The sequence below is a fragment of the Cariama cristata genome, unplaced genomic scaffold, assembly GCF_000690535.1.
Source record: "Cariama cristata isolate BGI_N322 unplaced genomic scaffold, ASM69053v1 scaffold15746, whole genome shotgun sequence".
Lineage (NCBI taxonomy): Eukaryota > Metazoa > Chordata > Aves > Cariamiformes > Cariamidae > Cariama > Cariama cristata.
The window spans coordinates 27,022-43,523 of record NW_009623963.1 but is presented as its reverse complement, the minus strand read 5'-3'; the positions used below and the strand labels follow the sequence as shown (position 1 = coordinate 43,523).

The window sequence follows — 16,502 nt, the reverse complement described above, 5'->3', positions numbered from 1 at the left end:
GATCTTAAAGGTCTTTTTCAACCTAAATGATTCTGTGAGACATGGCCATCAGTGCTGGCATTGGAGTTGATCATCAACATCCTAAGATGAACTGGGACAGTCAACTAAAATGTGAATTATTAAAGTTCAGGGAAATAGCACCATGAGAATATCACTTATACCTTGCAGCGTGACAAAACTCGTCCTTTTATAATAATGAGAAATGAGGCAGAAGGGAAGCTTTCCCTCCCCTGTATTTGTGATATTGCAAGTTGTCAAGAACATTTGCATGAAGTGTTCCTTTCCCATTGCTTCCAGAAGACTCCCTTTTCTCAGTAAGCAGCAAAATCACCGGGAAGTCCTGTGAATACAACGGCACCACCTATCATCATGGCGAAATGTTTGTGGCAGAAGGGCTTTTCCAAAACAGGCAAGCAAACCAGTGTGCCCAGTGCAGCTGCTCAGTAAGTAACATGATTTGACAGAGCCCTGCTCTGTCAATGCTTCATTTCTCCTTTCTAGAAGACATGACACTGAAGTATAAGCAATACAGAGCAAAGGCTGGGAATTAAGAATTAATGCTGAAACTCATAAGAATGCTCAGAGCCAGTCTGCAGCACCTGGTAGATGCCAGGCTGCCTCTTACTCAAACACAGTGGATAAAGCTTACCCTGTCAAGCATCTGCTGTAAGTCAGCTTACAGTGCAGAAACAGCGGTAAAATATTGCTACTTGGCATATATAGAATATTTCATTTCAACCTGACTGGAAAATATAGCACTAAGCCAATGACTGAAACGGAATTCATTTGGACTGATTTGATAAGCAAAGAGCCCCACAGGCTGGGAGTGGACAGCTCTGTAAACTGGTACTGGGCCGCAGAGCCATTCCTGAGATGTCACCAATACAAATCCAGTATATTTGAGCAGTCACCCAGTGACTCTTCGGAGCCAGTGTCTGAACCAAAACATCCCTCTTGATCTAGCCAGCTCTTCAGTGTCAGGTACCGGCAACTCTGGACATCCTGTGATCAAATCATTGCCATATTCTACATTAACTACAAATTTAACAGGCCAAGTACTGAGTAGACTTTTTGACTTTTAGTTACTGCTAAGCTATTCTTCCAGGTCAATGGTAAGACACAAGTGAGGGAGAGCAGGGGGGAGAATTTATACTGGGTGATTTTAGTACTAACAATGTCAGGTACATTTTCAGCCTACAATAATTGCAGTTCTTCTCCCCATACACTTTCACCTCTTCTCTTTTCCCTCTGTTTTTTGAAAGAAGGAAACCTTCCTCTGTGCTACAACAAATTTTAAAAAAGCTATACACACTTTTCGTTGGTCTGATATTCTGCTTTTTCATACTAGAGTGGCATTTATGTAAACACACATACTAGATTTAAGCATGTCCATAAAAATGCATGTACAGTACCAGATGAATCGATGACTCCTTCTAAATTCTCGTTGTGTTTTACTGACAGGAGGGAAATGTGTACTGTGGGTTGAAGACTTGTCCCAAATTAACTTGCTCTTTCCCAGTTTCTGTTCCGGAGTCCTGCTGTCCAGTTTGCAGAGGTAAGTTCAAGTACAACCACAGAAGGACAGGCTCTGAATTTACTCCTTCCTCTCTCAGAGCCCTGTCTGTGCACCAGCCCTGTCACTCAGGACAGTATCTGCAAGTTTCCCATGTACTTACAATTTGCATGTTGGCAAATTAAACCTCAAATTCCAGCGGGGTAACATTGCTACCTTTGTTTTCCTAAATTGAAACAAGGGGAGAATGCACTGATGATAAAGTTGCATCCCCATAACAAGGTAAATCAAACGATGCATTGAAATAGCTGCCATTGCTCTGGGTAGAAAAGCTTTGCAATAAAAGACAAGCTTCTATCTGACGGGTTACCAGGCCTGCTTAAGTTATGCAAGACACAAGAATTTCAATTCAGAGGGTAAGGCCAATTACTCCAGTTTAAATTAGGTGTCATTCTATACTCAGGTGACTGCAGTATTTTACTAGCAATTGCATTTTGGATCTTGTACACACAGGGAACTTCATTCTAGTTCACAGCTTCTCTGAATGTCTAAACCTAAATGTCTGTCTAAAAGCCTGATGTAAGTGTCAGAGAATTTCTAAATGTATTTTATCTCACTGTTAGTATTGTGGCATTTGAATCACTACTTCTAGGGTATCTAAGCACCTATGGCCAGTTCTCAAAGATGCAGATAAGCACCTATAGGTACCTATGGCTGTCAGAAGTGCCACTCTGTTGATATCAGTGTTGCCAGGCTGCTTTGAAAAACTCCTGCTTGCACCCTTGTGCAGCTGTATCTTTTTGAGATTCTGCTTGTTTGAACTCAGTACTATTGCATGCTAAAAATAAGGAGTATTATATTGTCAGCTGTATAATTTTGCCTATGATGCTAGAGTTGTGAAACAGAAACTAGCATAGTCCCACAGTGCCTGTCCTGAGGAGTTTACTGAGTAGACATGCTGGACCAAAAGCTCTGAGCAGTGAAGGGGCTGACCCAAAAAGAGGGTACTTCAGAGTGCATCACTGCTTAATAATGCAGCACGATGCAGAGAGAGTAGAGCATGCTTTGAAGGAACAAGTTCCTGGATAGAAGCTGTGTAGTCATGTCAGTGCAGCAAGCTGTCTAAGCTACTTAACCTGTGGAGATGTAGTGGTAATTAACTTAAGTATGGCACCATGTAGGACCTGAACTAATCCTCGGCAGGGCAATGCTGTGTGCTGCATAAATACATCAACTCACTCAGAGCAAGGATGAGGATCTCTGTGGGGTGCTCCTTCGCATGGAGCTTGTTCCTCATTCTCTGCTGCTTTGCCGTGTTACTCCACAGTATCTTTACAAATCTTGAAACACTTTGCCAGGCAAACTGCTTATAAAGCTTCTGATCTCAGGCAGACAAGGTGATAGTCCTGGCTTCCCAGGGTGAAATTTAGTGATACACTGTTTTAAATGTAATGCATTGACAGTTAATTAAAGTAAATCCTTTCCAAGCACCTGATTCCTGGTATCTGTTCCCTGATAATTATTTGAGCTGTATTTGAAAGCAATCTCTTCCAGTTACAAAAATCAAACTGACTTTCAAAGTATGAAGTATCAGAAATAGCTATGCTGTAAACTAGCCTTATGCTGGAGAAATCAGTCACTTCAGCCAGAGAGAGTCACTAATGAGAAACAAGTTCATTAGAATTTCCATATGAGAGGGGAGATTAAATTGGATTATGCAGTAGAGACGACCCAGTGTCTCCACTGATGCAGGGTTTTTTTAATGTATTCCACTATTACTCTTATTTACAAATGTTAAAATGATTATTTATCTCATAATCTGCTTTGTCCTTTTCAATATGGCATAAGATGTTTTATCTCCCCTCTGTGATTCTTATCAAATGCAAACCTAAACAAAATGTTTGCATCGAGTTCTACCACAGAAAAAAAAAATATGCTGATTTTCCTATTCATTCCTCTACTACTGACTAGAGAAGGCTCCAAGCACTATGGTTCAGATGCTGATTTATGTCAGGATCCAACTTCCCCTTAAGTTAAGGGGAAAGTTCTCATAAAATGCATAGCGAACAAAATGCTAATACGGAGTATGCCCTAAGGTAGTGGATCCATGATGGATCTGATTGAGTTAAATCTGGATGAGTTAACTCCAGAACTGAAGTCATACCTGCATCAGCACCATGGCTCTCCCAAGCCTGTATCACACACTACTACCGTTGCAGCAGCTATCCTGCTTTGAGGACTCAAGCCCATGATCTCTGCCATTAACAGAAGGCTCCTGATATGTGGTGGTACTGCTCTGCATTCCAGTGCAACGCTTGGCGCATCTAGAGCTAGGCTTTGGGCCACTAGCAAAGCACTCTTACCTGTACCTGTGTCTGAATTCCAAGGTTGGGATAAATTCCAAGCTCAGCTCCACACTAAATGATTTCTCCTGTTCTTGTACAAGTTTTCCAAGAATCAGATATCAGTTCAAGTTTCATGGCTTGTCTTATCAAGGAACACCTCTAAATAAGTCTCTAAAACCTTCTTAAAGCCCCATTCTCTCTCTAGTCCGAATGGCTTTTTCCCTGCTGTAATTTCCACCATAGCTTATGTTTGTATTTATGACGTTGTCTTTATAAAGAAAACAGCTGGACACTACTCCTGAATAGAAACTGAGGGTTTCTTCTTCTTTCCAACTTTCCTTTCCATGAATCACATGTTTGGCTGTGAGGAACCAGAGCCTGACTCCGCAAGTCCCTCACACTGATTCTCAAAAGCATTCATTACTTCTGCATCACATGCACAAATCACAAGTGCTCTGGCAAAACCTTTTCTCTTTCAAAAGACAAGTCAGAATGTCCATACTTTGTTATGAGTGTCCTTACTGCTGTGAGCCTTATTCTGTAGTACTTTTATGGGTCTGATTCAGAAAAGCAATGCCGAACATTTCATACTCTCTACGTGCAAATACAGGATCCTGTGAGCTTAGATGGGATCTGGCCTTAGTGGGCCAGCTTCTCATACATCCTGCCATAACTCATTGCTTCCTGGAAGAGTTGCTGTTTTGTGTCTCAGGAGTCACGGACTAAGCACGGCCATCACTTCTATTTATGAAACAGTCTATCTTTGACAAATGGATGAAAGCACCTCCCTGGTTCATAATCATACCTGGGGGTGAATAATGACTTAGCAATTTTTATTAAATGAAGCATAAGTAAGAGGGAAAAGTAACCATCTAGATATGGGGACAGGAAATTTGCAGGACAAAATATGGCTTACTTTTTCTTGATACGTGTAATACAATGTTATTTATTAGTGGCTACACTTCAGAGCTGACTACAAAAATATAATTCAGGATTCAATTCTCAGTCAAGCTACATGTCAGTTGAGCAACAGTAACTATGCATTGGGTTCTCTCAGCCCACAGTAGATGTAGGTCACGCAATTTAGCCTTTCTCTGAGAGCTAAGCTAAGTCATGCCTCCTCACCTTTTCCTGAGATCACGTAGCAAATGGTTGCTGGAAATTACCTTGCCCATAGCATCTTATTAAGCCACATAAATCTGATAGTAAATCATCATCCTGAGTTTGCATAACATTTGGGAAGAGAGCTGCTTTTTGGTCTCTACAGAATCTAGCACAATAAAGTCAGACTACAGACGTGACACTTCACACCCTAAATTTAGCTGTAAAGCTGGATAAGGCTTTACCCCTAAGTGTGTGCCAAGGTGTTGCACAATTACTCCCCTAACTGATACTGCTCTGCTTTACGTACAGGAGATGGAGAATTGTCATGGGAACATGCCGATGGAGATATCTTCCGGCAGCCAGCCAACAGGGAAGCCGTAAGTGACCTACATTTTAAAGATGTATTTTCCTTCTGTGCTGTGCGTGCCGGTACATTGGCGAAAAAAGAAGAAAGGATGATAACAGGTCTGAATATCTACTGCTTTATCCTGGATTCTGTGAATCTAGCCCAAAATAGGTGTCATCCACTTCTGCAAACCTCTTAATAAACTCAACCTGAATTATAAACTCCCATGAGCTCCTGCAGGCTCTGGATTTGGTCTTTGTTGTATACGCTCTATAAGAATAAAGTTCTACAGCATTTTGTTTGCTATGCAAGGATCACTTTTAAATCATAATTGCAACGCTTGCTTCCCAATTGACATATGCACATGTATATATTTACTTTAGGGGCTTCACTACCTCTGGGGCTAAGAGTATCCATTAACAACTTACTCCTCAAGAGACTATTTTTATAACACCATTTGGAGAGGATATGGAGAGCTTTTAAGCTTTAGGAGCACTACCTAAATACATGAACTAACAGGTCTTTGGATTAGTGAGAAGAATCATGCCTTATAAAAAAACTGCTGTAATATACACTATTCCTTCATGTCTATAGGTATTTTGGAAAATAATTCTCTGAAAACAACCAGTGTTTTTGCTCTAGAACACACTCTGCACGCTACTACTACTACTTTCCTTTGCAAATAAAACGAGACTTCCCAGTCTGTAAGACAGATTCTAGTAAGGTTCTGCTCAGTCCATGCAAGGCTAACCCTGGCCTTGCATGAGAGTTTAAAGCTGCAAGCAAACAAGACCTGGACATTCTTTCTGGATGTGTTCTGCCACTGGAGCCCCAGTAGAAAGCTGGACAGGCTTATAATTCTTCTCACCTAATCTTAGAGGAAACATCAGTAAATTAGGTACCTAGCTCTGAACACCATTTTTAATACATGGAGCAAAATAGGCACTTCTGGGTTGTGATTCATCTCCTCATGATATAGAGATCCACAACAGGTCAGGTTCTAAAATTGCCTCTCAGTCCATTGACTTCATTAGGGACTTCAGATGAAAGATAAAGACACCTACACTGATGTATACAGTCTGGTGAAATGAGTTACAACTGCATATGTGTAGATGACTGCATTACCATGTTAACTATCTGCAAACCCTGAATGGCCTTTATTTAGTATGGTGCCATTCATTATATTTAATGATGTTTGACAAAAGTGGCAACACTCTCGTTGCCACTTTAGCTTCTAGTACAGCCTCTTTCCCCATGTTCATTGGAATGAGACATTTACTTTCCTGCGCTCTTTCTGTCTCCAGAGACACTCATACCATCGCTCCCACTACGACCTGTCACCCAGCTCTGCGAGGCAGGTAGTCAACATCCCACGATTTCCCAATGCCAGGAGTAACCGTGGAGTCCTACCAGATCCCCAGCAAGCTTCAGGAACAATAGTACAAATCGTCATCAACAACAAGCATAAGCACGGACGAGGTAAAGACAAGTACTTCTTACAGTATCACTCTGGGTCAGGAATCAATCATCTTCTAAAAATATACAGCAGAATCTTGGAAATTCACACTGGTATCAAGGGACCCAATGCAAATCAGGGAGGCAAAAAGCAACATACAAAATTAGCTCTTGACTGAGATCAGTTGTGCCTACACATACAACAGTGCATTTCACTCTGCAGAGGCACTACGCTATCACGTTGCTCTCTGAATTACCTTGCGGGATTGCGCTACATAATTCTGAGAACACATGCAGTGGTTACCAGGGAAGTGAGCGCTTTGTGCTATAAACACCACCACGATGCCTTTAGATTCGCTAACTTGTTCACACAGTGACTTGTCCAGTAGAAAATTGTTCGTGGTTGTTTTCTTTATGCTGTCTCCTATTTTGTAACTTTACTAGCTGTAAACAGCGTGTTTAAACTGCCCCACAAATCTCAGACCATAAAGCTTTGCCATAGTATCAAGAGGTTGTCTGCCTCCAAAGCTTAGCAAATTATTCTCAAGAAAGACAATGTCATGATTTCCCCCACCTTAAGCTAGTTGTCCGAGACAGTGGGACGCAAGGGGTGCTTTTCCTCCTCCATGACTAATGCTAGAGGCAGAGTAGGCAATTAGCCTGTACTGGATGCCTGAGCTGTAAAGAGACAAAGTTCACCAAGGTAATGAATCTCACTCAAAGTATCCTTTAGTGCCTATAATATAGAACATATTACATTATGGGGACAGCAGAACTCTGAGCCCGTGTGGCAAACCTTATCTAAACATGACTAAGCCATATTTCTGCTGCATTACAGGAAGGACAAAAATAGAGGGAAAATACCAGTTTGCCAGTTGGTAGGACAGCAAGTTTTGTACACTAAAAGGGGTGAGATGCTCAGTTCCCACAGCGGATGCACCTCAGTGAACAGAGGTCTGCAGGAACAGGCCTAAGAAGCCATCAAAGAAATAGCTGTAAAAATGCATGTTCAGAAGAGCATCTATCCACAAATACCAGTCAGTCTGCACTTAGAAACTACCCACAAAGAGTTAAAAGCCCTTGTATTAGGGCCAACTAATCTTTTAAGGTATTAACTAACAGAAGGAATGTTGGCCATAGGATCTTTATTATCCACCTGAACAAGCATGAAAAAACATTCAGATCATGCCAGTGTTTTATGCTGAATCTAGGAGCAGGAATCTCCATGCAGTGCAATATCTTTGACATGTAATTCACACATGAAGACATCATCAAAGCAATTTCTAACTGATTTGTTTCAGCAAATAAAGAGCATACAGACGAATAGCATATTTCTGGACGCAGTATATAGTAACTGCTGCAACTTCAGATGCTCACTGCCTGGAGAGCCTCTGAGATCCCCATGATGGAAAGAGGAACGCTGACCATGTATTTTCTTTTGTTCTTGTGCAATTAACAAGTGTTTTATTAATTAATGCTCATGCCCCTTGAGATGCATTTCAACAAGTTAAAAAAGTAAACACACGACAACTCTCCTGACATGCAAATACTGTGCACTTGCATGGATATAGATTTATAATTCTAAACACGAAGAGCACTAAAAACAGGGCATCAGGGAACTAAAAGTTATTTGCCATATTTTGGCTTCTACTGGAGGCTTCATCTGCTACCTCAGAGTAATTATTTAACTGTTCTGTGCTAAAAAAAAACCTAAACCAGAGAGAATATGTATCTACACAATGTCATGTATTATCCTTTTTCCTGTCAGGAAGAAATAATGAAATATTTATGTTCGTAAAGGATCTGGAGAACTCTAGCTGGGAAAAAAAATCCATAGAAGATAAATATAACCAATAATACACTATTTAAGCATGTAAGAAGCCTGCTGAGCAGCTGAGTACTTACCAGTTTTCTCATTTATATTCTTAGTACACAGATAACACTTTATTTGCTTTTACTTGAGAAACAAAACTCTTTCCTACCTCTAAAATAAAAACATGTCTTAAGAAAGAGTTAAAAAGTAGCAAATTATAAACCAAATGATAGTAGAAGCCCATGAAAGACAATACATTGCAAAAAACACTCCCCATAAATCTCAGTAACTCAGTAAAGTATAAGCCAGTTGGTCACATCTGTTACCAGTTAGATGTAAATTTCAGATTACAGATAAAAATTAAATTGCTTTTGAAAGTTACAGGCAAAATAGGAACATATTTTACAAATAAAAGCATTAATAAAAATGATGGCATATTAGAAGAATTGGAAATATTTACAACATATCCCAGCTTCACTTTAGTTGCTTTTAGAAATCAGGCAGTGCCCTCTCTTTCACCTTGTTAGGATTAGTTTGCATTTTTCTTTGTGTTTATAGAATATTTAAAAAGAAAGAAGTAACGTTTATAGGACAAATGCAAACATGGTGTAAAGTGATATAATTCCCATTAACTGCCGGGTGACCCAAACTGGCTTCCACCAGGCATGGATTTTTCCACTCTCCTTGTGTCAGCTGTATTTCTCTGTCTCCCAAGGGCACCGATGAATAAATACTCTGAGGTACTTAGATGCTATTGGAATGAAATTTCAGTTCCACATGCATCCTTTCATATCAATGTTTTCTTGTGATTCCAAAAGCCAAATATCTCTATATACCTATAGACATATATATTTCCACAAAGGACATTAAACTTCATTTTGCAACATTCCCTTGCTTTGTTCTGTGTGTTGTGTAGCAGGAACTCTCATGCCAAAGCAATAAAAGGCCCAGGTAGCACTAATCCATCCTGCTGATAACATGGCTCTTGCTGCAAAGGCTGTGTTCAGCTAATGGTAAGAAAAGGTGTGCAGATGACTCAGTAGCAAATGTCATGATCCTGTCATCTGCAGATTCAGTTCTAGAAGCCAGAGCCAACATAGCAGGCCATGTCCTGTATATGGACTGAGATTAGGAGGGGAAGGAGGAGTGAGTTTTATCAGCTGGTTAATGATGCACAACTGAAATGCGTGCACTGGAGAGGAACTAGTCAAGTAGTTGATTCAGCCACCTTCACTGTTCTCCTCAAAGTAGTGATGGACACCAGTGTCAACAGAGTTGGAATCAAGGCAAAACTGCTCAGAAAAGGGTGATCATAGGCTCAGACTCATTTTAAGTAACAAAACTCCAAGTTAAAGTTAACAAGCAGAGAAATGGGCCAGAGACACTAACAAATTATGTATAGAGACACTGCTTTAAACAAATGTGCATGAATCAAATGAATATTCATAGAGAAGTCACCAGTGAACATACCTTCTCCAGTTGTACTTTTTCTTCCTTTTCTCTTCTTTCGTAGTTTGTGTTTCAAATGGCAAAACATACTCACATGGTGAATCTTGGCATCCTAATCTCCGGGCCTTTGGAATCGTAGAGTGTGTGTTGTGCACCTGCAACATCACCAAACAAGAATGTAAGAAAATTCATTGTCCAGAACAATATCCCTGCAAATACCCTCAGAAAGTAGAAGGAAAATGCTGTAAAGTCTGTCCAGGTAAAACAAAGTTGATCACAGACCACCTTTCTGCTGTGCATGTTAAGGAGCTTGGCTCAAGCCTTCTTCATCAGATCTCATTGTGACCAAAGAGCAATAGCTGTGCCCATTGTTCTGATGTGTGTGCAGAGGCCTCAGTGTGAGACAGGCAGAGCTGCCTGGCCAGCCCTGCTCTTCGCTGCTGTTCCTCAAACGGGGGGTCTGGCTGCGGGGGCACATATGTTCTGATTGGTCACTGCCTTTCTCTCTACTGTTAGCGTGACTTCCTGACACTCATTTCCAAAGAGAATATTACAGAAACATACACAGAAAGTTCATTACTGACAAAAGTAATGAACATCCTTCCCCCACTGCAGTGCCTGCAGAACCTTCAAATCATTTTCTAGCTTGTGAAATTTGCATGGAGATAATATCATTTCTGCTTTTTAAAATGTACCAGAAGGATTCAAAACCCCCGATTATAAATTGATTGGTGTCAGTTATGTAACTGAATCCCTAAAATAAATACTAACTTAACACAAATTTAGCATTGTTTCTATGCTGCACTAATGATTAAACTTACGTAGATGTTACTTACTAAAATCAATGCCTACAACTAGAATAAAATCTGCTAATCTGTATCTGTTGATGGTCTGCCAAATGACCAGCCATGTTGCATATAAAGGGTAAAGGAGTGTCCAGTTCCCTTCTGTGCCTTTACACTTCTTTTCTGATCTGTATGGCCCATTCCTATGTTTGTTTGGTGATGCATTGGGCAGAAATGCTCTGAGGAAATGAGCTGTTCGGTCATATATAGAATGCACACTTCCCATTTTCTCTTGCTAGTCTTGCTTACTGGGAAAAAGGACGATGCGATGGCAGCAGACAGACAGGTGTGTAACTAGATCCTTTTGGATACTTGCGAATCAGAGATCCACGGCTTTTGTTGGGCTCATCTGAGATGAGAACAGTCAGCAAAACCTGCCTAACGGGCTTCAGTAGAAAATTTAATAGCAAAAAGAAAGTTACCGTCTTTTTCTTTGAGATTCTATGTGCCACTTTCTAAGAAAGCTGAACTTCTTCCTGCAGCCTATCTTGTATGTGTAGAGAAGTATTAATTATTAGGTTTTTCCACAAACAGCAGTCCGAGTTTCTGAGTTGCATCATCTCTTTTACATTCTTGTCCAACTTCCAATTACCAACAGAATAATTACAATTTCTACTTACATGTTCTATGACTTTACCGGGTGGGCAAGAGGTAATGTGCACTGTGGCTAGTCCAGGCTTGCACTGGCCAGCTGGCTGCTGCCGAGCAAAATGCAAATCTTGTAGGTTCTACCTGCCCTTTTTCTCAGCAAAGCATTAATTTGAGTCTCTTCACTCTGTCCAACCACTAATTTTCATTTAGCTATTTTATTACCTCTGAGACTTCTACCATTATTTCAAATATGCTTGAAAAGTGGTCAGCAGGTTCAAAAATTGTGAGGAATCTCACAGACCACATAGGTTTGCATAGCTCTTTTCCGTATGAAACTGGATTATAAATATGAATACTGCCTTGCCACCATAGACAGGCCATCAGAACCTAGCAGAGTAGAACACTATTCAGTGTCTGGGGCTTAGCTGGAGGTGGATTTGAGTGACCATACAAGCCAAAATTCTACTTTTAAACTAAACCTGCTTGGCTATCGGTGCCAGGTAAGTTCTGGAGGACTTGATTACAGCTGTGGTATGTGTTTTGGGCTTTTTTTTAAACAGAAGAAGTGCCAAGTCAAACCTTTGACAACAAAGATTACTTCTGTGGGAAAGAGACATTTCCCGTCTATGAATCCGTTTTCACAGAGGAAGGAGAAACCATCAGAAAAATTGCAGTAGAGACTGAAAAGCCACCTCAAGTAGAAATACATGTGTGGACAATTAGAAAAGGTGAGTTGAGCGAGTTCTTTCTTTAAACAGTGTTTCATCTTCCACTAAGAGGATAATTTACATTCTTTTACATGTACTTCCCAGGGCAATTTACAAATCCAAGCATCTTGAGACTGCTGTTCTTCTGGTTATTAGGATATTGATATTACAGCCACTTCCAACATACTCAAGTTTTGCTGTACAAAAATCATTAATAACACACAAAGCTCTAGTTCTGCAAACTCCTACCCTTCATTGTGAGCAAAAGCACAATGATAAACAGGTTGTCAGTAACACCCCCTGTAATTTATTGCAGAGAAATGGGTAGTAGGGTTTGAACCAAGTACCTGGAGTTTCTTGTTTAGGATGGACCAAAAAGCTTTCCACTGAAATCAGTCTGCCCTGTCTGCCTTTGTGATGCTAAACCCATGATGGTCTAGAACACAGGCAAAAAATGCGTTAAGGATGGAAACAATATCTTTTACTAGACTAAGTGGTAAAATTAGAAAAAAATAGAAAAGCATTCAGAAGCCCAAGCACTTCTGCAAATCCTGAGCTTTTAGTATAATAAAAATTATCTCCAGCCTCCTAAAAATCCTATCTACTTAATTTACTTTAAGCAAAAAGCATGTGATCCTCATAGGAAAGCCTCATACAGTGCAGCCCTTTACATGGAAACAATACATCTCTAGAATGCACTTTAAAGCACAAAGCCAAGCCCAAAGTGTGAGCAGAAAAGAAATCACAGAGGATCGAATGGTTAATAACTACCGTGTGTGTTCAAGAAGCCACAAAGCCTTGTGATGATTTGACAGTGATGCTGCCTGCTAGCTCATGACAGGCAAAATGATACTGGTTTTCTCCGAGACACTGGGATTTTGGTTTCTGTTGTAATCTTACATTTGCTTATACTAAGGAAGGGTTCAGCTATGTTGGAAAAGAATTGGCTAATTCTCACACCCCTTACAAACCTTCCACAATCGTAAATCCACAGAAGCATTACACGGGAATAGCAAAAAAACAGTGGGTGGCAAAAAGAATAGGCTGAAAATCCACGTAATTGGTAAGGATTATTTCACAAGGCAACTTGACATGGCAGTAATTCTACATAAAGGCAGGACAGCAACCCAGGTTTAGAACAACAGGTACATTTCTAGTAACATGCACTTCTCATTTCTTTGCTGAAGGGATTCTGCGTCACTTCTATGTTGAAAAAGTGTCCAAGAGAGAATTTGAAGAACTTCCTTACTTCAAGCAGATAACAAGGACCACCCCTAGTAAGTAAAATTCTGACCTCTTCAGGTTTCTATTCTCCATATAATCATAGCCTTGAAAAACATTCTTTTTTATTCAACAGTCAAACAGATGTACTAATTTTTCCTCCAGTACATGGCTCCAGTATTTTATAAGTTTAGACTTAAATAATCAAAATACAGCAATTTAAAATATAGATACACATAACAGTAGTTCATGTCCATGCTGTCTTAGTTGCCTGTATTTTGATAAAATACAAGATAGGCTGTTTTCTGCCCATACTGCCGTAAGTCTGAAATATGCCTGATGTCAGCACAGCAGCACAATTTGGATTTATTTAAGTAACATGTCAAGTTACCCCAATTTTTTAGAAAGTCATTTAGAAGGGAAGAAATTCAGAGATGATTAAAGAGCTTCTCCACATACATATATGTTATATTTGAAAGAAGCTTTTCCTATGTTCTTAACAGTATCTTCATTATCAAAATCTGTCTTTTGAAAAGGCATGTAACTCTTTTATCACTGTTGGTTCAATTTCTTTTTTGTATTTCATCCAGCTTGGGATATGACACTTAATTTGATAGTTGAATTAAGGTATAGACATTTTTAGTTCCCAGTTCTTTTGCATTACAAGTTGTCATCTTTTCTGAGGTCTCTATTAGGCAAGGAAGTATTTTTCTCAGGAATAATATATTCTTGATAATATATTAGGCTTAGTGAGAAGCAGACACCTTTTCATATAAAAAGTTTCCTAATTTTTTGCTGTCGGCCTTCCATAAGGTAGGTTACTATTCTAGTTACCAGGACAGTGGCATTTCTATTAACTTTATCAAAAATGTATAGAAATATTAATATCCAGCAAATGCAGTTTGTATTACATGCAGGTAGGCAGAGTTCACAGTGCTTGAAACACTTAGACTTGTTACTTCCCAACTTGTAAATACTTTGGTTTACCATCAGAGTTAAATTTTCACATCACTCTGTCATAAAGCAGAGTATCCAACATCATAAATGGTTGAATAAACAGGGTTAACTTACAGTACTACTTAATTAAAGGAATAATATTCTGGTCCTTGTCTGTTATTTTTAACAAAGTTATTTTGCATGGAATATGTTACATGATTCTAAGATACTTGGAATATTTTCCATGGGAGGATTGGGCATTCTCTCTGACCATTGTGAATCAGTTGGTCTGGAGAATGCTTGTAAATGTCTTCAAAGTTCTCTATGCCCTTTTCTAAGTCAGTATCTGTCTCCTTTGTATTTTTGTTTTCAGGCCAGTGGAAAATATTTAGCGAGGGAGAAGCTCAGATCAGCCAAATGTGTGAAAGCAGAGTGTGCAGGACTGAGCTCGAGGATTTGGTAAAGGTTTTGTACCTTGAAAAGTCTGAAAAGGGTCACTGTTAAGGGAGACAGCACTGGAGGGAAAAACACAAGAAAACTTATGAAAACTTGGATCTGCAGCTGGACTGCAGGCTTATTTTGCTTAAGTCAACAGTTGCCCTAAAAACCAAAACTATAATGCAGTAATTATTCACATCATGCACAGCAAATTTGCTGCTTTATGTGTAGTGGTCTGTGTCACCATTCAAATATCTCCTCCAAAAGACTAGGAGGCTCTGTATTACTGGTGGGGGAAGGAGAAAGAGAGGCTTTACTTTCCCAGAGTTGCATTTCTTTACAAGTTAAAAAGAGAAAACAGAACATTTTTATTATTATTATTTGGCAAGTTATTCAAACTAATGAAAAGAAGGACACCTAATAAATGTGCAGGAGCTATGGAGACCATTATTTCCTGTGCTGAATTTATACCATTTCTGGTGTTGAAATGACTCGTGGATTTTTTTTTTTAGTAGTGGAGGAAAAATACAAGTGATACAATACTTGTGTTGGAGACATAAAAAACAGATTTAAACTAACAAACTCCTAAGCAGCCTGCCTTTGGGATGATGTCTTGTAGTTGAGCAAACCGAGTCCATAAACTGAACAGCAGGTGTTAGTGGCAATCACTATATTTTTGTAGCAATTTGAGCAAACGTTTGCTTTTAAGTGGTTTTCATTGTTTCCTCCACCCACTTCTCTAAAAAATGTGAAGTGTTAGCTTCCTATCACAGCCCTAATAACTTCATTCTTCTGGGCCCTATTAACACATGGTCTTGGCTGATAAACTGCCTTCTAAAGTGACATGGCAGAAGGTGGTGAAGTACTTGCAGTACTTTCAAAACATCTAGAGCGTTAAACCTCCCAATTAATAACTCCTTAAAAGTTGCGCCAGTGCTTATTTATTTGTTCTGATCTGTTACAAACCTAGTCTTCTGCATTTTTCTGAGGGCGACCTCTCAAGTCTCACGCTTCAAGGACAGCTCTCTCCCATGACAAACACCAAACAGCTACAGCAGGCCTTTAGAACACAGCAGCTGTGTGAAAACTGTTACCTTTGCGAAAAACAAATCTGAGAGATTCTGTTAAATTTAGTACAGCACGTCTACAGTGTGTTTAAGAAAGGTGGCTCTCATCTGCAGAAAAAGTGTAAGTATAATTTAAAAAATGTTCTCTCTGAAGAGTCACCAAAATACTGCACTGCCTCACGGCTGCAAGGTTGGATTAAGTCCTGAGAAGCAAGTGACTCTGCTTGCTTTTGCTCCCATTCTCTACTCCACAAGCAGACAGGAATACTGCTGTTCAAACACACGCTAAGAAACAAAGCTTTATGGAAATGGTCTGAGCCAGGGCCTGGGTCTTCACAGGGAGTGAAATCAACAGTGACAGCAAGGATTTTGAGGTTTGTCATTCCGCCAGTGACAGCTCTCCAGGGGGCACCCATTTCTAAAGGGATGAAAGTGTGGGAGAGCTTAGTGCTGAATGCCAAAAGCCTGTTTCAGGCAGAGCTTCACCATCCTGAGGGGATCCTTGTCTTGAGCAGCAAACCCTGGCAGCCTCCCTCTGCAGTGCTGGCCTCAGGGCCAGGCTTCTTCCTGCTGCCCAGGCCCTGCCTGTGCTGCCTGCAATGCCGGGCTTCCCAGCACAGAGGAGCAACTGAGGAGAACAGACATGAAGGTGAAGGAAAGGCTGAAAGGAAT

General features: G+C 40.0%; 1 protein-coding gene across 1 annotated transcript; it reads left to right on the top strand.

Annotated features, from left to right (window-relative positions):
• Positions 1 to 297: 297 nt before the first annotated feature.
• CHRDL1 (chordin-like 1) lies at positions 298 to 15,826 on the top strand (the record flags this gene model as incomplete). Its single annotated transcript, XM_009702984.1, has 8 exons — positions 298 to 443; positions 1,462 to 1,555; positions 5,272 to 5,339; positions 6,613 to 6,787; positions 10,090 to 10,284; positions 12,022 to 12,189; positions 13,356 to 13,445; positions 14,699 to 15,826. Coding segments are annotated over 8 exons (1,067 nt in total), but the record flags the coding sequence as incomplete, so codon positions are not given.
• Between the last annotated feature and the right edge of the window lie 676 nt (positions 15,827 to 16,502).